Source organism: Phalangium opilio, unplaced genomic scaffold, assembly GCF_054372755.1.
Source record: "Phalangium opilio isolate 3A_F unplaced genomic scaffold, DU_Popi_V2 ptg000362l_1, whole genome shotgun sequence".
NCBI lineage: Eukaryota > Metazoa > Arthropoda > Arachnida > Opiliones > Phalangiidae > Phalangium > Phalangium opilio.
Window position 1 is genome coordinate 82,985 of NW_028324231.1, and position 19,433 is coordinate 102,417.

The following is a 19,433-nucleotide window of genomic DNA, read 5'->3' on the forward strand; positions in this document are numbered from 1 at the left end:
TGTATAGGGAACGGTTAGCCCGTCCGTCTTATGTGTATGCGCTTGTTGGTCCGTCCGTACGTCTGCGACAGCATACCATTTAAAAAAGCGACGTCCCGACGCATAAATATATACAAATAAACTAAACTAAGGGTTTTTATATGGGGTGGCAAAACAAAAGAATCGAATATACACGCATGAACTAAAACAAAGGGGTGGTTGGTTTTAAAAAGGGCATAACGAAAGGTAGCTAAAAATGTTAATTTATAAACGGCGGAGCTGGTTCTGGTCCAGTTCCGTGGAGACGTGGCGTTGAATGGCGACGAGGCTTAAACCAGATAGCTCCCGTAGTGGCGGGTTCGAGGCCAGGGAGGCGGATAAATAGCACACAAAGAGACTACCGTCGTGGTGGCCATTGGTAGGAAGGGGCGGCGTGAAAACGGGAGTAAAGTCATTGATATCGAAATCTACGATACCCCGAATTTGAGCTTCCTTCGTCAGGTACGGAGTAATACGGGAAATTACCTCGTCTTGCGGTGGCCCGAAGAAATTAAAATGGCCGAATTGGCGGCACTCGAGGTCGACAAAAAAGAGACTCCATCGGGCGTCGTTACATAGCGGGAGTATCAGCAAGTCGAATCCAAATAAGTCCGATGTTGAACGGGTAAATCGGAGAGCATCAGCCAAAGTTGGGGTGTCCAACTGTCTGTAGAACTCGTGGGAATAGGTGAATGTAGATCGTGAACCGCACCTGGATACCAGCTTTAGATATTGAGCGATGAATTCTGGTGAAACGGCGATTAGAGTGTCTGATTCCCCGACGATAGGCGGTGGAGTTTGCGGTGCAGTTACGGGAAGGTGCAGGGCCGGGTCCACGGTATTCGGATTAGCGCGACGTTCACGGCGGCGAGCCCTCTTCTCGAGGTAGCTGATGAGCCGGGGGTGTAGAGGATCAGTTTCCCGAAAGTGTTGCAGTTGCGAGGCATAGTTGTTATTCCTTTGTTTGCGGGACGGCCGCATGGTGTAAAAAAATGGCGCCGACACGTGGTGGAGAGAGCGATATATATCTCTTAACCGAACGCGGCCGCGAGAGAAGCGGGAATGAGGGTCACTGATAGGAAAGGCGATCCGGGGCTCGTCGAAGACGAGGCGATCGGCGTAGATCGAGGTCGCGGGAAGGCTCGTCATTGGCTGGAAGGGGCCGAGCGTCCGAGGCGGTATCCGGGGGGTATTTCCTGAGATAGACCCTTGGCTCATCCGAGAATCGGACGGCGCGGGAGGGGGAAGCGGAGTCGGGGGGAGCAGCAATTGGTTCAGTTTCTGGGGGCCCAGGGGGATGAGAAGACTCGGTGAACGCTGAAGGGGGATCCGATGGGAAATATCGCCGTTCCATCGGTACATGGGCAAAGCGAACCTTCCGGGGCAGCACAGGGTAGTCGTCTAGGAAGGGTTCTCGTTGATGGAAAGGTTTTAATCTTTCGATGGATACCAGATCTTTCTTTTTTCCGTCTGAGGTTGCTATCTCGAAGTCGTTAGGCGCGGTTTGGCGGAGAATGCGATAGGGACCAGAGTATGGCTGTAGTAATTTTTCGCACAAGCCAGGGGTACGTCGTGGAGTTTTCAGGAAGACTAGGTCACCTTCATGGTAGGTCGGGTCACTTCGTTTAGTGTCGAAACGGAGCTTGTCTTTCTCCTGGGCGATACTGTGGCGGTCCGCGGCGATGGTGCGAGCCTTTAAAGCGTACGCGACATTTTCCAACCCTGTTTGGCTTTGGACGGCGGAAGCTGGTAAATTCAGGGCCACGTCCAGTGCGAGGTCAGCTTCGTAGCCGTGAAGAAGGTAAAATGGCGAGTAGCCTGTGACATCGTGGACGGAGGTGTTGTACGCAAAGACCAAATGGGGAAGGAACCGGTCCCAATCTCTGTGGTTGGGTGAAACATAGTGAGCTATCATGTTGGCCAGCGTTTTATTGAAGCGCTCGACCATTCCATTGGTACGGGGATGGTACGCCGTTGTTTTCTTGTGGTCTACGCTATATAACCGGGTTATTTCTTTTATCATGGAGTTCAGGAACTCCGTGCCACGGTCCGAAATCAGTTCCTTCGGGGCGCCAAAGCGAAGAATAATTTGTTGTAGGAAGAATTTGGAGACTTCTTCCGCTGTGCCGCGAGGGATGGCAGTGGCGACGACAGTTCGGGTACAGTAATCCGTACAGACGAGGATATGTTTATTGCCATCGAGTGATTCCGGAAACGGACCAAGTTTATCTATGCCGACCCTCTGAAAGGGCGTCAATGTTGGGGGAATTGGTTGTAGTAACCCCGCGGGTTTGATAGGATAGATTTTTTGGCGTTGGCATTTCTCACAGGAAGTAACGTAGTTGGTGATGTGACTAAGCATTTTTGGCCAGAAAAAACGCTGACGGATTCGTTCCCAGGTGCGTCGGAGACCCAGGTGGCCGGCTGTGACGTCATCATGTAAGGAGAGTAGGATCGGGGGCCGCATAGGCTTGGGAGCGACGATGACCAGTTTGAAGCCAGTGTCAGTTTTGATTCGTCTATAGAGAATTCCGTTGTGAAGTTCGAAGCAACTTGCGGTGCGACGAAGTTTGCGTGACGCCTGGGTCGGTGGGTTTTCAAAAAACTGGATCAGGGGGGCCATGAAGTCGTCCTCAAGTTGAAGAGCGCGAACGTCAAATGTAGCCAGGTCAACAGGAACTGTCGATGGTTCAGTGAGAAGAGTGTCTTCGATGGAGGTGGCTGGTTCGTGTGGTGATCGAGAGAGCGCGTCTGCGTCAAGGTGCTTGCGGCCACTCTTATAGCGAATGATGGGGTTAAATTCCTGAAGGGTAAGGGACCAGCGCGCGAGCCTTCCGTTGGGATTCTTAACGGAAGTAAGCCAGCAGAGGCCATGATGATCCGTGACGATAGAGACTTCCCGTCCGTAAACGTACGGGCGAAACTTTTGAACTCCGAATACGATGGCAAGACATTCCCTTTCGGTGGGGCTATAATTCTGTTCGGCTTTGTTCAATAATTTGCTGGCGTACGCAATGACCCGCTCTTGGTTGTTGATTTTCTGCTTTAGTATGGCTCCGACTCCGTAGGCCGAAGCGTCCGTATGGATTTCGAACGGCTGGTCCCAATGCGGGTGCTGAATGACCGGGCTGGAAATGAGGCATTTGCGAAGGGTCTGGAAAGCGGCGTCCGTTTCTGGTGACCACACGAATTTGCAGTCTTTCTTAGTTAGATTCGTTAGGGGTTTTGCGATCGTGGAGAATCCCTTGATGAACCGTCTATAATAGCCAGCGAGGCCAAGGAACTGTTGCACCTGGCGCTGAGTTTTTGGTGTTTGGAATTTTTCGACCGCCTCAAGATTCCGTGGGTCGGGAGCAATCCCATCACCGTCAATGACATGGCCCAGGTATGTGATGCGAGATTTAGCGAACGAGCATTTACTTGGTTTAATCTTGAGATTAGCTTGTTCAAGGCAAATAAGGGCTTCTTCCAGATGTTGGAGATGGTCATCAAAGGAGGTGGAAAAGATGATTATGTCATCTAGGTATGCCATTGCCACTTTCCACATGAGTCCCCCAAGAGCTTTATACATGAGTCTCTGGAACGTACTGGGTGCGTTACAGAGGCCCATCCCAAGTACGTTGAACTCGTACTGGCCGTCTGGGGTGACGAAGGCAGTTTTCTCTTTAGCTTCTTCGGCAAGAGGGACTTGGAAGTAGCCCGAGGCCAGGTCCAGCGTGGTAAACAGAGTTGAACCGGCCAAGCGATCGAGGGTGTCATCAATTCTGGGAATGGGATGAACATCTTTCTTTGTGACCGTGTTGAGTCGACGCCAGTCCACGCAAAAGCGCCAAGTGCCATCACGTTTACGAACCAGAATGACAGGGGCGGCCCATGGGCTGCAGGACTCACGAATGACGTTATTGGCCAATAGTTTGGAAACTTCCCCTTTTAGTAGGTCTCGTTCCTTGAGAGATTTCCGGTACGGGTGCGACCGTACAGGTGCGGAGTCTCCGGTGTGAATTTGGTGGTGGATAAGGGAGGTACAACCAAGGTCGTAGTCGTGGCGTGAGAAGATTGGGGCATGACGTCGAAGAAGCTGGAGTAAGCGATCATTTTGCTCGGGAGTCAGGTGGTCCCCAATATCTAGGTTGTCTGGGATGGAAACATCGGTATTGGTGGTGGACGTTAACAGGACCAATTCAATGATATCGTGAGCGGTGGCAATGGTCGAGTGTCGGGGCAGAATGATCGGCCGAGAGTACGGGTTGGCGACCCTAATACACGTGTAGCCTTTGTCAAATTTGGCCAAAGTACGGCAGACCAGTAGTCCGTAGCGGTCATGCGTGCTAGGCAAACCCTCAACCAAGAAAGTATCGGATTGGCCTGGGATGCCGACTCCAAGGAGGGCTTCGGAACGAGGTGGGATGGTAGTGTCATCCAAGGTACGGATTTTGAATTCGTGGCCCAACCGATCGTTTGAGAGGGGGAATTCGGAAGTACCCAGGGTAACCGAGCGAGTTCGGAAGTTAATCTCGGCTTTGCTGGTTTCGCAGAATTCTAACCCGAGTAGTAGGTCGTATTTGAAGTTTTTCACGATGAGTGCTTCCAGAGCATAGGTGGTCTCCCCTATTTTCAGCGGCAAAACCGTGCGCCCAGTGGGTGTAATAGTTTTCCCGTCTGCCCCTTGAAGGTGGATTGTGCCAGGAGGGGTAGTTAGGAGATTAAGTTGCTGTACGAGTTCGGGCTTTATTATATTTTTTCTGCTTCCGGAGTCAATGATGACATCGAGCGTGGTATCATGGATGGTGGCAGGAATGTGTATTAATTTGTGTGGTGCGCTGAGGAGGAAGGGTATGGGCTCTGAAGAAGACGGAAAGGTACCTCCGTTTACCTCCGTCCGTTGAAGTTTCCCGAGGGATTTGGGCGAGGAGACTGATTACGGTATCGTTGTTGGTTGGTCTGGTTGCGATATGGAGAAGGACTACGGTTGCGAGGTTGGTTATTGTGTGATGAATTGCCCCACGGTGACGAAGAGCGCTGACCGCCCTGGCTTGGGGATGGACTACGATGGTGGTCGAACGACGAATTTCCGCGGGCTTGGCGGCAATACGATGCCAGATGGTCTGTACGACCACACGTATAGCAAGCAGGGTAAGACGAAGAGTTCCTGGGTTGCCTAACTTCGCGTCGGAGTGACGCAACTTCCTCACGGAGGGAACGGAGTTCGTTCCGAAGTTCGTGGTATGGATTATCCTTGTCAGCGCTTGAGTCATGGAGTAGTACCGGCATCGAGGGGGCGGGAGTTTTCGTCGAATTGAGAACTGTTGTGAAGAGTTCTACTAGGCGTGAGTCGGAGGTAATGGTATCCGCTGCCGGAACGGTTGAGATTAATCTCAATTTTTCCAAGAAATCCGAGGAGGAGGTGGGGCATGTTAAAATGAGCCTGTCTCGGAGATTGGGAAGAAGACCTCGTAGAAGGTGGTTGACCTTTTCGGTCTCCTCCATTGCGGGGTTGGCCAGGGAACAAAGGGAAATCGCAGAACGGTAATAGGCGATGGGATCCTGACCAGGGGTCTGCTTGTGGGCCATGAGTTCGTTGAATATCGCCATGCTAGAGCGAGCGAATTCTGCCGTGAGGTCTGCTTTCCACTGAGGCCATGTTCGGGCAGCTCCGTTAAGACTGCGAAGTCTGGCCGAATACCATGCGAGGGCTTTCCCTAGCAGCGTTGTAGGGAGGAGATTGATGCGATCATCGCTGGTTTTGTTCTTGGTGCTCTGTTCAAATAGCGGCAGGAAATCGGTAATGTCCTGTGACTCAGGATCAAATTTCGGCACTTCTAGTTTCTGGAAGTTTAAAGCCTGTAGGGCCGTCGCGATGGCGGCAGCGATTTCGGCGGGAGTTGCCATGTCTGGCACCGAAGTGCTTCTCGGTTGACGGCGATTGGGGATGAGGCCGGAAAACTCCGGAGTTTGACCCCGACGGGAGCGGCGGTTTTCGTCGGCCGTAGGAGCGACACAAGTCGGCACGACAGGTAACGGGCTAATCGCGGTAACGGCGATTACCGGCGTAAAATCTGACAGATCGGCGAGGGATCGTGCAGAGTCAGGAGACGTATACGATTCGGTCTCGGAATCGTAAGAATAGCTCATGGGCGGCTGGGTACAATCGTTGCCCCGCGCCTCCACCAGTTGTCACGGGTAGGAATGACTAGACTGGATGTATGTTTTTCCGACGAGGTTTATTCTCAATTTTACAAATTACAAGTTAAGTACAAAATAACAAAATAGGAGTATGCGAAACTTATAGCGCGGGAGGTAGGATGGCTAGAGCGAAGGGCTCGGTCTTTTCGACCTTAGTCTCTCTTCGCTTTTCACCGAGAAGGACGGACTAGCTTTTGCAGCCGGCTACCGAACCTTCTACAACTTTGGGCGCTTGGCTTATTCAGTCAGTGTCAACCCTCAGTCTATCCCACAGGCGAGTCCCCGATTTTCTCTCCGGCGCGCGCTTTTATAGTCTCCGGACCGACGCTAGCGTTCCTAGCGGGCGCGCGTGTATAGGGAACGGTTAGCCCGTCCGTCTTATGTGTATGCGCTTGTTGGTCCGTCCGTACGTCTGCGACAATATTGCCGTCGTGACGTTGATGCGGCCGCTGCGACGACTGGTAATTAAGGTAGATTACCGACGTCTGGTAATTAAGATAGATTACCGACGACTGGTAGTTAAGGTAGATTACCGACGACTGGTAATTAAGGTAGATTACCGACGACTGGTAATTAAGGTAGATTACCGACGACTGCTAATTAAGGTAGATTACCGACGACTGGTAATTAAGGTAGATTACCGACGACTGGTAATTAAGGTAGATTACGACGACTGGTAATTAAGGTAGATTACCGACGGCTGTCAATTAAGCTGGATTACAGACGGCTGGTAATTAAGCCAGATTACCGACGACTGGTCATTAGCCAGATTACCGACGACTGGTCATTAGCCAGATTACCGACTTGTGGGTGTTTGTAGGTACTTGTGGGTGTTTGTAGGTACTTGTGGGTGTTTGTAGGTACTTGTGGGTGCTTGTAGGAACTTGTGGGTGTTTGTAGGTACTTGTGGGTGTTTGTAGGTACTTGTGGGTGTTTGTAGGTACTTGTGCGTGCTTGTAGGAACTTGTGGGTGCTTGTAGGTACTTGTGGGTGCTTGTAGGTACTTGTGGGTGCTTGTAGGTACTTGTGGGTGCTTGTAGGTACTTGTGGGTGCTAGTAGGTACTTGTGGGTGCTTGTAGGTACTTGTGGGTGCTTGTAGGTACTTGTGGGTGCTTGTAGGTACTTGTGGGTGCTTGTAGGTACTTGTGGGTGCTTGTAGGTACTTGTGGGTGCTTGTAGGTACTTGTGGGTGCTTGTAGGTACTTGTGGGTGCTTGTAGGTACTTGTGGGTGCTTGTAGGTACTTGTGGGTGCTTGTAGGTACTTGTGGGTGCTTGTAGGTACTTGTGGGTGCTTGTAGGTACTTGTGGGTGCTTGTAGGTACTTGTGGGTGCTTGTAGGTACTTGTGCGTGAATGTAGGTACTTGTGCGTGAATGTAGGTACTTGTGCGTGAATGTAGGTACTTGTGCGTGTATGTAGGTACTTGTGCGTGTATGTAGGTACTTGTGCGTGTTTGTAGGTACTTGTGGGTGTTTGTAGGTACTTGTGGGTGTTTGTAGGTACTTGTGGGTGATTGTAGGTACTTGTGGGTGTTTGTAGGTACTTGTGGGTGTTTGTAGGTACTTGTGGGTGTTTGTAGGTACTTGTGGGTGTTTGTAGGTACTTGTGGGTGTTTGTAGGTACTTGTGGGTGTTTGTAGGTACTTGTGGGTGTTTGTAGGTACTTGTGGGTGTTTGTAGGTACTTGTGGGTGTTTGTAGGTACTTGTGGGTGATTGTAGGTACTTGTGGGTGTTTGTAGGTACTTGTGGGTGTTTGTAGGTACTTGTGGGTACTTGAGGGTACTTGTGGGTACTTGAGGGTACTTGTGGGTACTTGAGGGTACTTGTGGGTACTTGAGGGTACTTGTGGGTGTTTGTAGGTACTTGTGGGTGTTTGTAGGTACTTGTGGGTGCTTGTAGGTACTTGTGGGTGCTTGTAGGTACTTGTGGGTGCTTGTAGGTACTTGTGGGTGCTTGTAGGTACTTGTGGGTGCTTGTAGGTACTTGTGGGTGCTTGAAGGTACTTGTGGGTGCTTGTAGGTACTTGTGGGTGCTTGAAGGTACTTGTGGGTGCTTGTAGGTACTTGTGGGTGCTTGTAGGTACTTGTGCGTGTTTGTAGGTACTTGTGCGTGTTTGTAGGTACTTGTGCGTGTTTGTAGGTACTTGTGCGTGTTTGTAGGTACTTGTGCGTGTTTGTAGGTACTTGTGGGTGCTTGTAGGTACTTGTGGGTGCTTGTAGGTACTTGTGCGTGTTTGTAGGTACTTGTGCGTGTTTGTAGGTACTTGTGCCTGAATGTAGGTACTTGTGCCTGAATGTAGGTACTTGTGCGTGTTTGTAGGTACTTGTGGGTGCTTGTAGGTACTTGTGGGTGATTGTAGGTACTTGTGGGTGCTTGTAGGTACTTGTGGGTGCTTGTAGGTACTTGTGGGTGCTTGTAGGTACTTGTGGGTGCTTGTAGGTACTTGTGGGTGCTTGTAGGTACTTGTGGGTGCTTGTAGGTACTTGTGGGTGCTTGTAGGTACTTGTGGGTGTTTGTAGGTACTTGTGCGTGTTTGTAGGTACTTGTGCGTGTTTGTAGGTACTTGTGCGTGTTTGTAGGTACTTGTGCGTGTTTGTAGGTACTTGTGGGTGTTTGTAGGTACTTGTGGGTGTTTGTAGGTACTTGTGGGTGTTTGTAGGTACTTGTGGGTGTTTGTAGGTACTTGTGGGTGTTTGTAGGTACTTGTGGGTGTTTGTAGGTACTTGTGGGTGTTTGTAGGTACTTGTGGGTGTTTGTAGGTACTTGTGGGTGTTTGTAGGTACTTGTGGATGTTTGTAGGTACTTGTGGGTGTTTGTAGGTACTTGTGGATGTTTGTAGGTACTTGTGGGTGTTTGTAGGTACTTGTGGGTGTTTGTAGGTACTTGTGGATGTTTGTAGGTACTTGTGGATGTTTGTAGGTACTTGTGGATGTTTGTAGGTACTTGTGGATGTTTGTAGGTACTTGTGGATGTTTGTAGGTACTTGTGGATGTTTGTAGGTACTTGTGGATGTTTGTAGGTACTTGTGGATGTTTGTAGGTACTTGTGGATGTTTGTAGGTGTTTGTAGGTACTTGTGGGTGCATGTAGGTACTTGTGGGTGCATGTAGGTACTTGTGGATGTTTGTAGGTACTTGTGGGTGTTTGTAGGTACTTGTGGGTGTTTGTAGGTACTTGTGGGTTCTTGTAGGTACTTGTGGGTTCTTGTAGGTACTTGTGGGTGTTTGTAGGTACTTGTGGGTGTTTGTAGGTACTTGTGGGTGTTTGTAGGTACTTGTGGGTGTTTGTAGGTACTTGTGGGTGTTTGTAGGTACTTGTGGGTGTTTGTAGGTACTTGTGGGTGTTTGTAGGTACTTGTGGGTGCTTGTAGGTACTTGTGGGTGCTTGTAGGTACTTGTGGGTGCTTGTAGGTACTTGTGGGTGCTTGTAGGTACTTGTGGGTGCTTGTAGGTACTTGTGGGTGCTTGTAGGTACTTGTGGGTGCTTGTAGGTACTTGTGGGTGCTTGTAGGTACTTGTGCGTGAATGTAGGTACTTGTGCGTGAATGTAGGTACTTGTGCGTGAATGTAGGTACTTGTGCGTGTATGTAGGTACTTGTGCGTGTATGTAGGTACTTGTGCGTGTTTGTAGGTACTTGTGGGTGTTTGTAGGTACTTGTGGGTGTTTGTAGGTACTTGTGGGTGATTGTAGGTACTTGTGGGTGTTTGTAGGTACTTGTGGGTGTTTGTAGGTACTTGTGGGTGTTTGTAGGTACTTGTGGGTGTTTGTAGGTACTTGTGGGTGTTTGTAGGTACTTGTGGGTGTTTGTAGGTACTTGTGGGTGTTTGTAGGTACTTGTGGGTGTTTGTAGGTACTTGTGGGTGTTTGTAGGTACTTGTGGGTGTTTGTAGGTACTTGTGGGTGTTTGTAGGTACTTGTGGGTGATTGTAGGTACTTGTGGGTGTTTGTAGGTACTTGTGGGTGTTTGTAGGTACTTGTGGGTACTTGAGGGTACTTGTGGGTACTTGAGGGTACTTGTGGGTACTTGAGGGTACTTGTGGGTACTTGAGGGTACTTGTGGGTACTTGAGGGTACTTGTGGGTGTTTGTAGGTACTTGTGGGTGTTTGTAGGTACTTGTGGGTGCTTGTAGGTACTTGTGGGTGCTTGTAGGTACTTGTGGGTGCTTGTAGGTACTTGTGGGTGCTTGTAGGTACTTGTGGGTGCTTGTAGGTACTTGTGGGTGCTTGTAGGTACTTGTGGGTGCTTGAAGGTACTTGTGGGTGCTTGTAGGTACTTGTGGGTGCTTGTAGGTACTTGTGCGTGTTTGTAGGTACTTGTGCGTGTTTGTAGGTACTTGTGCGTGTTTGTAGGTACTTGTGCGTGTTTGTAGGTACTTGTGCGTGTTTGTAGGTACTTGTGGGTGCTTGTAGGTACTTGTGGGTGCTTGTAGGTACTTGTGCGTGTTTGTAGGTACTAGTGCGTGTTTGTAGGTACTTGTGCCTGAATGTAGGTACTTGTGCCTGAATGTAGGTACTTGTGCGTGTTTGTAGGTACTTGTGCGTGTTTGTAGGTACTTGTGGGTGCTTGTAGGTACTTGTGGGTGATTGTAGGTACTTGTGGGTGCTTGTAGGTACTTGTGGGTGCTTGTAGGTACTTGTGGCTGTGGGTGCTTGTAGGTACTTGTGGGTGCTTGTAGGTACTTGTGGGTGCTTGTAGGTACTTGTGGGTGCTTGTAGGTACTTGTGGGTGTTTGTAGGTACTTGTGCGTGTTTGTAGGTACTTGTGCGTGTTTGTAGGTACTTGTGCGTGTTTGTAGGTACTTGTGCGTGTTTGTAGGTACTTGTGCGTGTTTGTAGGTACTTGTGGGTGTTTGTAGGTACTTGTGGGTGTTTGTAGGTACTTGTGGGTGTTTGTAGGTACTTGTGGGTGTTTGTAGGTACTTGTGGGTGTTTGTAGGTACTTGTGGGTGTTTGTAGGTACTTGTGGGTGTTTGTAGGTACTTGTGGATGTTTGTAGGTACTTGTGGGTGTTTGTAGGTACTTGTGGATGTTTGTAGGTACTTGTGGATGTTTGTAGGTACTTGTGGATGTTTGTAGGTACTTGTGGATGTTTGTAGGTACTTGTGGATGTTTGTAGGTACTTGTGGATGTTTGTAGGTACTTGTGGATGTTTGTAGGTACTTGTGGATGTTTGTAGGTGTTTGTAGGTACTTGTGGGTGCATGTAGGTACTTGTGGGTGCATGTAGGTACTTGTGGATGTTTGTAGGTACTTGTGGGTGTTTGTAGGTACTTGTGGGTGTTTGTAGGTACTTGTGGGTTCTTGTAGGTACTTGTGGGTTCTTGTAGGTACTTGTGGGTGTTTGTAGGTACTTGTGGGTGTTTGTAGGTACTTGTGGGTGTTTGTAGGTACTTGTGGGTGTTTGTAGGTACTTGTGGGTGTTTGTAGGTACTTGTGGGTGTTTGTAGGTACTTGTGGGTGCTTGTAGGTACTTGTGGGTGCTTGTAGGTACTTGTGGGTGTTTGTAGGTACTTGTGGGTGTTTGTAGGTACTTGTGGGTGTTTGTAGGTACTTGTGGGTGTTTGTAGGTACTTGTGGGTGTTTGTAGGTACTTGTGGGTGCTTGTAGGAACTTGTGGGTGCTTGTAGGTACTTGTGGGTGCTTGTAGGTACTTGTGGGTGCTTGTAGGTACTTGTGGGTGCTTGTAGGTACTTGTGGGTGCTTGTAGGTACTTGTGGGTGCTTGTAGGTACTTGTGGGTGCTTGTAGGTACTTGTGGGTGCTTGTAGGTACTTGTGGGTGCTAGTAGGTACTTGTGGGTGCTAGTAGGTACTTGTGGGTGCTAGTAGGTACTTGTGGGTGCTAGTAGGTACTTGTGGGTGCTTGTAGGTACTTGTGGGTGTTTATAGGTACTTGTGGGTGTTTATAGGTACTTGTGGGTGTTTATAGGTACTTGTGGGTGCTAGTAGGTACTTGTGGGTGCTAGTAGGTACTTGTGGGTGCTAGTAGGTACTTGTGCGTGTTTGTAGGTACTTGTGCGTGTTTGTAGGTACTTGTGGGTGATTGTAGGTACTTGTGGGTGCTTGTAGGTACTTGTGGGTGCTTGTAGGTACTTGTGGGTGCTTGTAGGTACTTGTGCGTGTTTGTAGGTACTTGTGCGTGTTTGTAGGTACTTGTGCGTGTTTGTAGGTACTTGTGCGTGTTTGTAGGTACTTGTGCGTGTTTGTAGGTACAGTCGCGGAAATAAGTTTCGGATCATTTTCAATCGACGATAATTTCATGATGGATCGTCGTATCGCAAAATTTTTGACATTATTAGTTAAGTGTGAATGCCAAGAATAGGTCAACACCTTATTTTTGAAAATCAGAAAATTATTGCGCTCGTGACTACTAAAAAACCAAAAAATCACTTTTCGACCAATTAAAATCTTCGCGTCACGTGACATTTTTTAGATGCATCACATAGCTCGCGTCATTTGGAAACGAACCCTTTTTGAAATTTTAAAATCGGTTCAGCCGTTCAGAAGTTATGGCGTAAAATGTGACTGGATTTTGGTCACAAATTAAGCCTAACGTCCAAAAGATTGTTTAAGAAAAGCCAATGAAGCCAAAGGCGGGTAATGTTATTTCAATAGAAAAAGGAAAACACCAAAAAATTGCTTTTCAAAAATATTATAAAATTGAGTAATTTAAATAAAAATTGAATAATTAAAATAAAAATTGAATAATTAAAATAAAAATTGAATAATTAAAATAAAAACTCATTGAATCAAATTAAAATTGATTAAATCAAATTAAAATTGATTAAATCAAATTAAAATTGACTAAATCCAATTAAAATTGACTAAATCAAATTAAAATTGACTAAATCAAATTAAAATTGACTAAATCAAATTAAAATTGACTAAATCCAATTAAAATTGACTAAATCCAATTAAAATTGACTAAATCCAATTAAAATTGAGTAAATCCAATTAAAATTGAGTAAATCAAATTAAAATTGACTAAATCAAATTAAAATTGATTAAATCAAATTAAAATTGACTAAATCCAATTAAATCGATTGTAACGTGATTAAATTCATCATTTGAAATAAATATTTTTTTAAAAGTCTATTAAGAAGTCACGTTTCGTAAAATTTTCAAATTAACCGCCTTTAATTTAACCATAAGTCTATTATGTAAGGTCCCCATAAGTATTAGTCCCCAATTAGGTCCTATACTACCGGCATTGTACTCGTATTAACATTTTGAAAATTTGGCGGGTACGATAAAAGCGCCATCTATAATTCCTAGGCTGTTTGGCTATACCGGAAGTTAGGATAGGACTTTCAACTTTTTCACGGCGGGCGGCGGGTACCGTTTGCATTGCTGTTATTTGGTAAAATCATGTCACATACTTTAAATATAATGGCGGAGACAAATAAAAGCGGTCATTGTCATCTTTAAGTGGAGGATTAAGTTAAGTTACAAGATGAAAAAAAGCTACACTTTCAGTTAACTGACTGAAGTAATGGATCAGGGGCCGTATTCTGCAGAAAAAGTATGCTCCTCCCCCGAACTTAAGCTCGCTGATTGGTCGGTCAGGATCGAACTTAGGGCTTTTCATTGGCGGTGGCGGTTTTGGGGCAAATCTCACTTAAGACTTGTGATAGGTTGAAATTTTCGAGCAGACGACATTGACACGTGTCAAAATATACACCAAATTCAAAGTAGTAATTTTAGAACTCGGCAAACCGTTCAGCACCATGAATCGGTTAATTGACCGGTTTTTTTGCTTTCTTTTTTCACCGGAACTTAGCAGACTACACTTCGTCGTTGCTAATGGCAGGTAATGGATTATATTGTTCTTGGTGTTGTTGACTTTAGAAAGAAAGACAACTAAATTATTGTTTTAAATACTGTTAGTTTACAAAAAATAAGGGTTTGCGTTGTTATAATTTAAAAAATATGCCTTTGTTTTGTGGGAAAATAAAGTCGAACTCTGCCCGAAGTCGAAAAGGATTGACACCGAGGCTTATGACGAAGAAACTCCTCTGTAGACTGTAGTAAGTAGTAAAGAAAGATTTTATTGTTTCTGTTATTGACTTATTGTTTGGTTCTGTAAGATAAGTTTCAAGCAACAGAGGCACGCTAGTAAATGATTGGAACATGAAATGAGGCACCATCCCATAGCGAAGGTATTTCGTCATTCATTGGCCATGACCAAGATAATTGTGTTTTGATACAAATATGATTGCCTAATCCTTATGGGTCATGAAAGCCTGATTCGTTATACTTATAATATATATTCCATGACTGTCACAGCCATCTTCCCTGGCACTTGGCACCATGAACTGTACCTATTTTATAATCAAAGCACCAACAGCGAAAGAAATACTTCTACCTTTTATTAAGCAACTATTGCATTAATGTTCAACTGGTAAATAATGTTGCACACATGTCTAACAAATAGAAATATTCATATGCTTTTCTTTTATTATAGATTTGTGGTTATGACGTGTTTGACATGAACTCGAATGGGAACCATTTTTGACCTCTATAGTAGGAATTTCTCTTCATTTTCTTCTGTTACCAACAGGTTTATTTTAGCAAATTAAAGATAGCAATATAGGGACAATGTACTTTAATAACTTCATTCACTGTCAAAACACCACACAGCAGAGGAAGGATAACTGGATAAAACATCAGGGAACACAGATAGGTTAATGATGTCAATGAGGAAGATTGTTGGTTGGAAGAGATCAAGAAGATAGTGACCATCTTGAAAGGCGATATATGAAAGAAGACTGCTTCGACAATGGAGAGCGGTAAAATTGGAGGCCGAACCAGTTACGTCCATGAACTCGTAAAATGTACCTTTATTCCCAGTTTTGAACTTGACATTTGTCAGTATGCCGTAAATTGTTAGCTATCTTATACTCGAATTCGGATATTCTCCAGCAATGTATGTAAATATGTAGTTGGTAAATGTCCAACTTTTATGGAACTGTTGGAGAAATAGTAATGAAACACAAGAATATGTTGACTCCCTATTTCCTACCCATTCAAATGTTGCAGTTTTATTGTCTTAATTCATTTTTGCGTGGCGACTGCCAATACTTTCAATTGGACGATATACTGACGGAGAATCCCAGACACTCCGTACTAACGTATTCCTTACACTACGCCAGATGCCTCGCGTTATTTTTCTTTCGGTCTGTACGGTTATGGAATAATCTTCCCGTATGTCTTAGGGAAATAGCAAACGACGTTTCTCTACCCGTATTTAAGACTAATATCTCGAAATTTTTCTTGGACACTTGGCTCTCTAAAAATTGTTAAACTTCCTTTATTTTTTTATATTTTTGTATACTTGATATTTATTGTTTTCTATATTTGTATTGTACGTCCGGGTAACCTTAAATAGGCTCTTCTGCCTCTGTGGTTGCCAGTAACTTTGGGTGCAAAATAAATAATAATAATTTAATAAATACATAGGGGTGCTCAAACATTAAAGACGGATCACTTAGATAAAAAAAATAGCCAATGTGAGATAGAATCACCAATAGGCTTACTAGTTCCTATATTGGCACATTTTTTAATTGTGATTTAACAATAAAGGGGTAGTAGCGAATAAATCAATAACTAAAGTTTAAATTGAAACACGTACGTTTTTAGAATAGAATGTGCAAAATGAAGGTCATTTTAAATATTTTGTTTCAGTAATGCTTCGTGACTTGTTGAAATGTGCAATTGAAAACTACAAATATGGGGAATCTTCTTTTAAAACTGCAACAAAGATGATCAATAAAAGCCTTTTTTCCATATATAGGATTTTAGGTTCGATACATGATTTCCATTGGTCCTATATTAATACAATCTTACAATGATAATACATAAACAACAATGCTCAAGAACATATGCACATGAATGCCAGTTCCTTCATCCAAATACCATTCCAACAGACTCATACATTTGCCTACATCAGATAATAATACCATAGATGTGCATTTAGTGGCCGTCTAATAAAATGGTCTTATAGACATTGAAAATAAGAAACTAATTTACATCGAGAATCCTATGTGATAAAGTCAAAAATTTTCATTTACTGGTGGTCAATAGGCCATATGGCTTTCAGACCTATACCAACTAAATAAATAAATAAGTCAAAATAAACTCAAGTTTTATTTAAATAATGTTGCTAAACTGTTTTGAGTAACAGCTCATCATTCAGTCTCGACATTGTTTCCTCTCCATTACTTATTTTCCTATAATTGATTCTTTATTACCATAATAATAATTAGTTAAGTTTGATTTGTTTATCTAATCCAAACCTTTAAAGAGCTCACCTCTTATTTGTATAGGCGCAAATCACATACTCGTTGGTAGTTTATACTTGCAACAACTATGCCAGCCTTCTCTTTAAAGGGATACCTTAGAGTAAAGCATGCTCAACTAATAAAAGTGTTAATACCTTAATATGCAAGTTGATTACAACACTTCAATGTTGGCAGATATCCTTAGAGGAAGTGCCCACCCTAGATAGTTCTCCATTGCCATTGCCAGTGTCAATGATAGAAATGTCATTACCACAAATCTATAATAAAAGAAAAGCATATGAATATTTCTATTTGTTAGACATGTGTGCAACATTATTTACCAGTTGAACATTAATGCAATAGTTGCTTAATAAAAGGTAGAAGTATTTCTTTCGCTGTTGGTGCTTTGATTATAAAATAGGTACAGTTCATGGTGCCAAGTGCCAGGGAAGATGGCTGTGACAGTCATGGAATATATATTATAAGTATAACGAATCAGGCTTTCATGACCCATAAGGATTAGGCAATCATATTTGTATCAAAACACAATTATCTTGGTCATGGCCAATGAATGACGAAATACCTTCGCTATGGGATGGTGCCTCATTTCATGTTCCAATCATTTACTAGCGTGCCTCTGTTGCTTGAAACTTATCTTACAGAACCAAACAATAAGTCAATAACAGAAACAATAAAATCTTTCTTTACTACTTACTACAGTCTACAGAGGAGTTTCTTCGTCATAAGCCTCGGTGTCAATCCTTTTCGACTTCGGGCAGAGTTCGACTTTATTTTCCCACAAAACAAAGGCATATTTTTTAAATTATAACAACGCAAACCCTTATTTTTTGTAAACTAACAGTATTTAAAACAATAATTTAGTTGTCTTTCTTTCTAAAGTCAACAACACCAAGAACAATATAATCCATTACCTGCCATTACCGCCATTAGCAACGACGAAGTGTAGTCTGCTAAGTTCCGGTGAAAAAAGAAAGCAAAAAAACCGGTCAATTAACCGATTCATGGTGCTGAACGGTTTGCCGAGTTCTAAAATTACTACTTTGAATTTGGTGTATATTTTGACACGTGTCAATGTCGTCTGCTCGAAAATTTCAACCTATCACAAGTCTTAAGTGAGATTTGCCCCAAAACCGCCACCGCCAATGAAAAGCCCTAAGTTCGATCCTGACCGACCAATCAGCGAGCTTAAGTTCGGGGGAGGAGCATACTTTTTCTGCAGAATACGGCCCCAGCTTAACTTCAGATTGAACATCTTTAACGGTGTTAAGAAGATAATCTAATAGTAACACTAAATACTTTTCGTGTAAATTGTTTTCTACTAACCTTGAATACATTCTACCTCTTTATGTGTTAATTAAATGCACTTCTTCATTTAAATACTACTTGAGTTTAGGCTAATACCTCCCAGCTCCATTCCTGGCCGCCGCCATTTTTAAACCTGCCTACGATTCAATCTTTAAGACTAAGACATGCGCAATACGAAATTCGATTACGTCGGCTCCGCTTTGTGGTACCTCCAGAGTCCGACAGGGGGCGATGAAATTTCCTTACCTGCTTCCTTCATTAGGGGCATTTGCTCGTGACTTAAACATACTTTGTTTCTGACTTATGGGGACCTTACATAATAGGCAGCACTAAACCCGACTGAACTGAACTTTGACCTCTTGTGAAATCGGAATTCGGAAATATCCAGTCGCTAAGCCTAATCCTAATCACAGTGACGAGAGGTTTTGACTTTTGAGTGACCAAAATTATATACATTCCAACCTGAGAGTTTACAATTAAACGAAATTTAATTATTATTAAAAGTAATAAGATCCATAATATAAACTTGTTTAAATGTGAAGTTAATTTTATTCTGATCATTTAGGCTAAATCATGGTTTGTATACCGTGCATTGTTGCACCTTTGTTGCTTTGGATATGGTACAAATTTATTCAGCCTTTAGCCTTAAAAATTTGGAACCCTTGGGAAACAAAGAAACCAATTACAGACGCGGATAATAGCGAAGTACCTGAAAAGAAAGAAGCTGCAAAGTGTCCAATATCTAGTTTTAATAAAGCTGAAGTAAGTATATTATATGATCAACCATGATGATCATGGAATTTACCTATTTATTGTCTTGTATAGAACAAACCAACAAATAAAACTGTGGAACAAACTAGTGGTGAAGAAGTTAAAAAAGATTTGTAAAACTAATGTGTATGCTTGTATTTTAATTGCAAAGAAAAATAATTGTATATAAGATTTATTTATAATAAAAATTCATCAAAAATGTTTGGGAATTATTTATTTTACATATCAGAATAATCAGAGTTATTATTGATATTAGGAGCTGGAGGAGGGTTTAATCCTCTTTGTAAATTATAAAACACTACAGTAGAGTCTTCATCAACCATGGCAATTGTTAAGGAATCACAATTAAAGATTTTGAAATAATTTTGAAGCTTTTGGCATTCCGTTTTTTCATGTGGTAACATTGGAATAATAAGGCTTTCAAAGTCTTCTTTAGTTGGTCTACCTTTCAAATAGGCAATGTTATCTTTGTCATTGCAATGCTCTTTCAGTTCATACCAATTTTTGTTTAGAGTTAAGTACTGGTATATTTGGGAAGATAAAGAGTGATGGGCTTTATCATTGCACATTATTAAGACAAAAACTGTAACCCAGAGGGAAACGACACTAGAATATCTAGAAATTTTGATTATAACCGTCTTATTTCAAATCTTGACAGTGAAAGCATGGAGGAAGGCGAGATGGTGACTGATGACCTCGGTTTTAATTGTCTTGAGTCAGTCGTAACTTGCTCTTCTGTAATTACTAGTTTTGAGCATTTTTCAAGAGTGTAAGTATCAAAACTGAGCAAGGCCCCACTGCAGTTTCTATGCTTAAGATGGACTGGAAATAAATGCTAATTCTATATGAAGAATTTTG

At 43.7% G+C, this 19,433-nt stretch overlaps 3 protein-coding genes and 2 long non-coding RNA genes across 29 annotated transcripts; 2 read left to right on the forward strand and 3 right to left on the reverse strand.

Annotated features, from left to right (window-relative positions):
• Positions 1 to 4,773: 4,773 nt before the first annotated feature.
• Positions 4,774 to 6,150, reverse strand: LOC149597280 (uncharacterized). Its single transcript, XM_089861007.1, has one exon. The coding sequence runs from the start codon at positions 6,148 to 6,150 to the stop codon at positions 4,888 to 4,890; it is 1,263 nt and encodes a 420-aa protein (XP_089717133.1). The 3' UTR covers positions 4,774 to 4,887.
• A 7,857-nt stretch (positions 6,151 to 14,007) lies between these two features.
• LOC149597281 (uncharacterized) lies at positions 14,008 to 15,654 on the forward strand. Of its 2 annotated transcripts, none has more exons than XR_016379222.1 (5): positions 14,008 to 14,225; positions 14,286 to 14,357; positions 14,485 to 14,599; positions 14,663 to 14,758; positions 14,839 to 15,654. It is a non-coding gene; the product is annotated as an uncharacterized LOC149597281 (long non-coding RNA). The 2 variants fall into 2 exon arrangements; XR_016379223.1 differs by having other exon boundaries at positions 14,842 to 15,654.
• LOC149597282 (uncharacterized) lies at positions 14,791 to 18,083 on the reverse strand. Of its 24 annotated transcripts, XR_016379203.1 has the most exons (7): positions 17,823 to 18,071; positions 17,539 to 17,751; positions 17,411 to 17,449; positions 17,194 to 17,333; positions 17,062 to 17,133; positions 16,820 to 16,934; positions 14,791 to 16,756 (listed from the first exon to the last, which is right to left on the reverse strand). It is a non-coding gene; the product is annotated as an uncharacterized LOC149597282 (long non-coding RNA). The 24 variants fall into 24 exon arrangements; XR_016379221.1 differs by having other exon boundaries at positions 17,194 to 17,264; positions 17,411 to 17,751; positions 17,823 to 18,083; XR_016379202.1 differs by having other exon boundaries at positions 17,411 to 17,751; positions 17,823 to 18,078.
• A 44-nt stretch (positions 18,084 to 18,127) lies between these two features.
• Positions 18,128 to 18,778, forward strand: LOC149597283 (UPF0729 protein GD16342-like). The gene is made up of 3 exons (XM_089860969.1): positions 18,128 to 18,307; positions 18,370 to 18,566; positions 18,630 to 18,778. The coding sequence occupies exons 2-3, from the start codon at positions 18,378 to 18,380 to the stop codon at positions 18,690 to 18,692; spliced, it is 252 nt and encodes an 83-aa protein (XP_089717095.1). The 5' UTR covers positions 18,128 to 18,307; positions 18,370 to 18,377; the 3' UTR covers positions 18,693 to 18,778.
• A 15-nt stretch (positions 18,779 to 18,793) lies between these two features.
• On the reverse strand, positions 18,794 to 19,144 carry LOC149597284 (uncharacterized). Its single transcript, XM_089861008.1, has one exon. The coding sequence runs from the start codon at positions 19,142 to 19,144 to the stop codon at positions 18,794 to 18,796; it is 351 nt and encodes a 116-aa protein (XP_089717134.1).
• Between the last annotated feature and the right edge of the window lie 289 nt (positions 19,145 to 19,433).

Coding starts and splice junctions, on each gene's coding strand:
- LOC149597280 (XM_089861007.1), bottom strand. CDS start 6,150: ATGAGCTATTCTTACGATTCCGAGACCGAATCGTATACGTCTCCTGAC.
- LOC149597283 (XM_089860969.1), top strand. CDS start 18,378: ATGGTTTGTATACCGTGCATTGTTGCACCTTTGTTGCTTTGGATATGG. Junction 18,567..18,629: donor CTAGTTTTAATAAAGCTGAA/GTAAGTATATTA, acceptor TGTCTTGTATAG/AACAAACCAACAAATAAAAC.
- LOC149597284 (XM_089861008.1), bottom strand. CDS start 19,144: ATGTGCAATGATAAAGCCCATCACTCTTTATCTTCCCAAATATACCAG.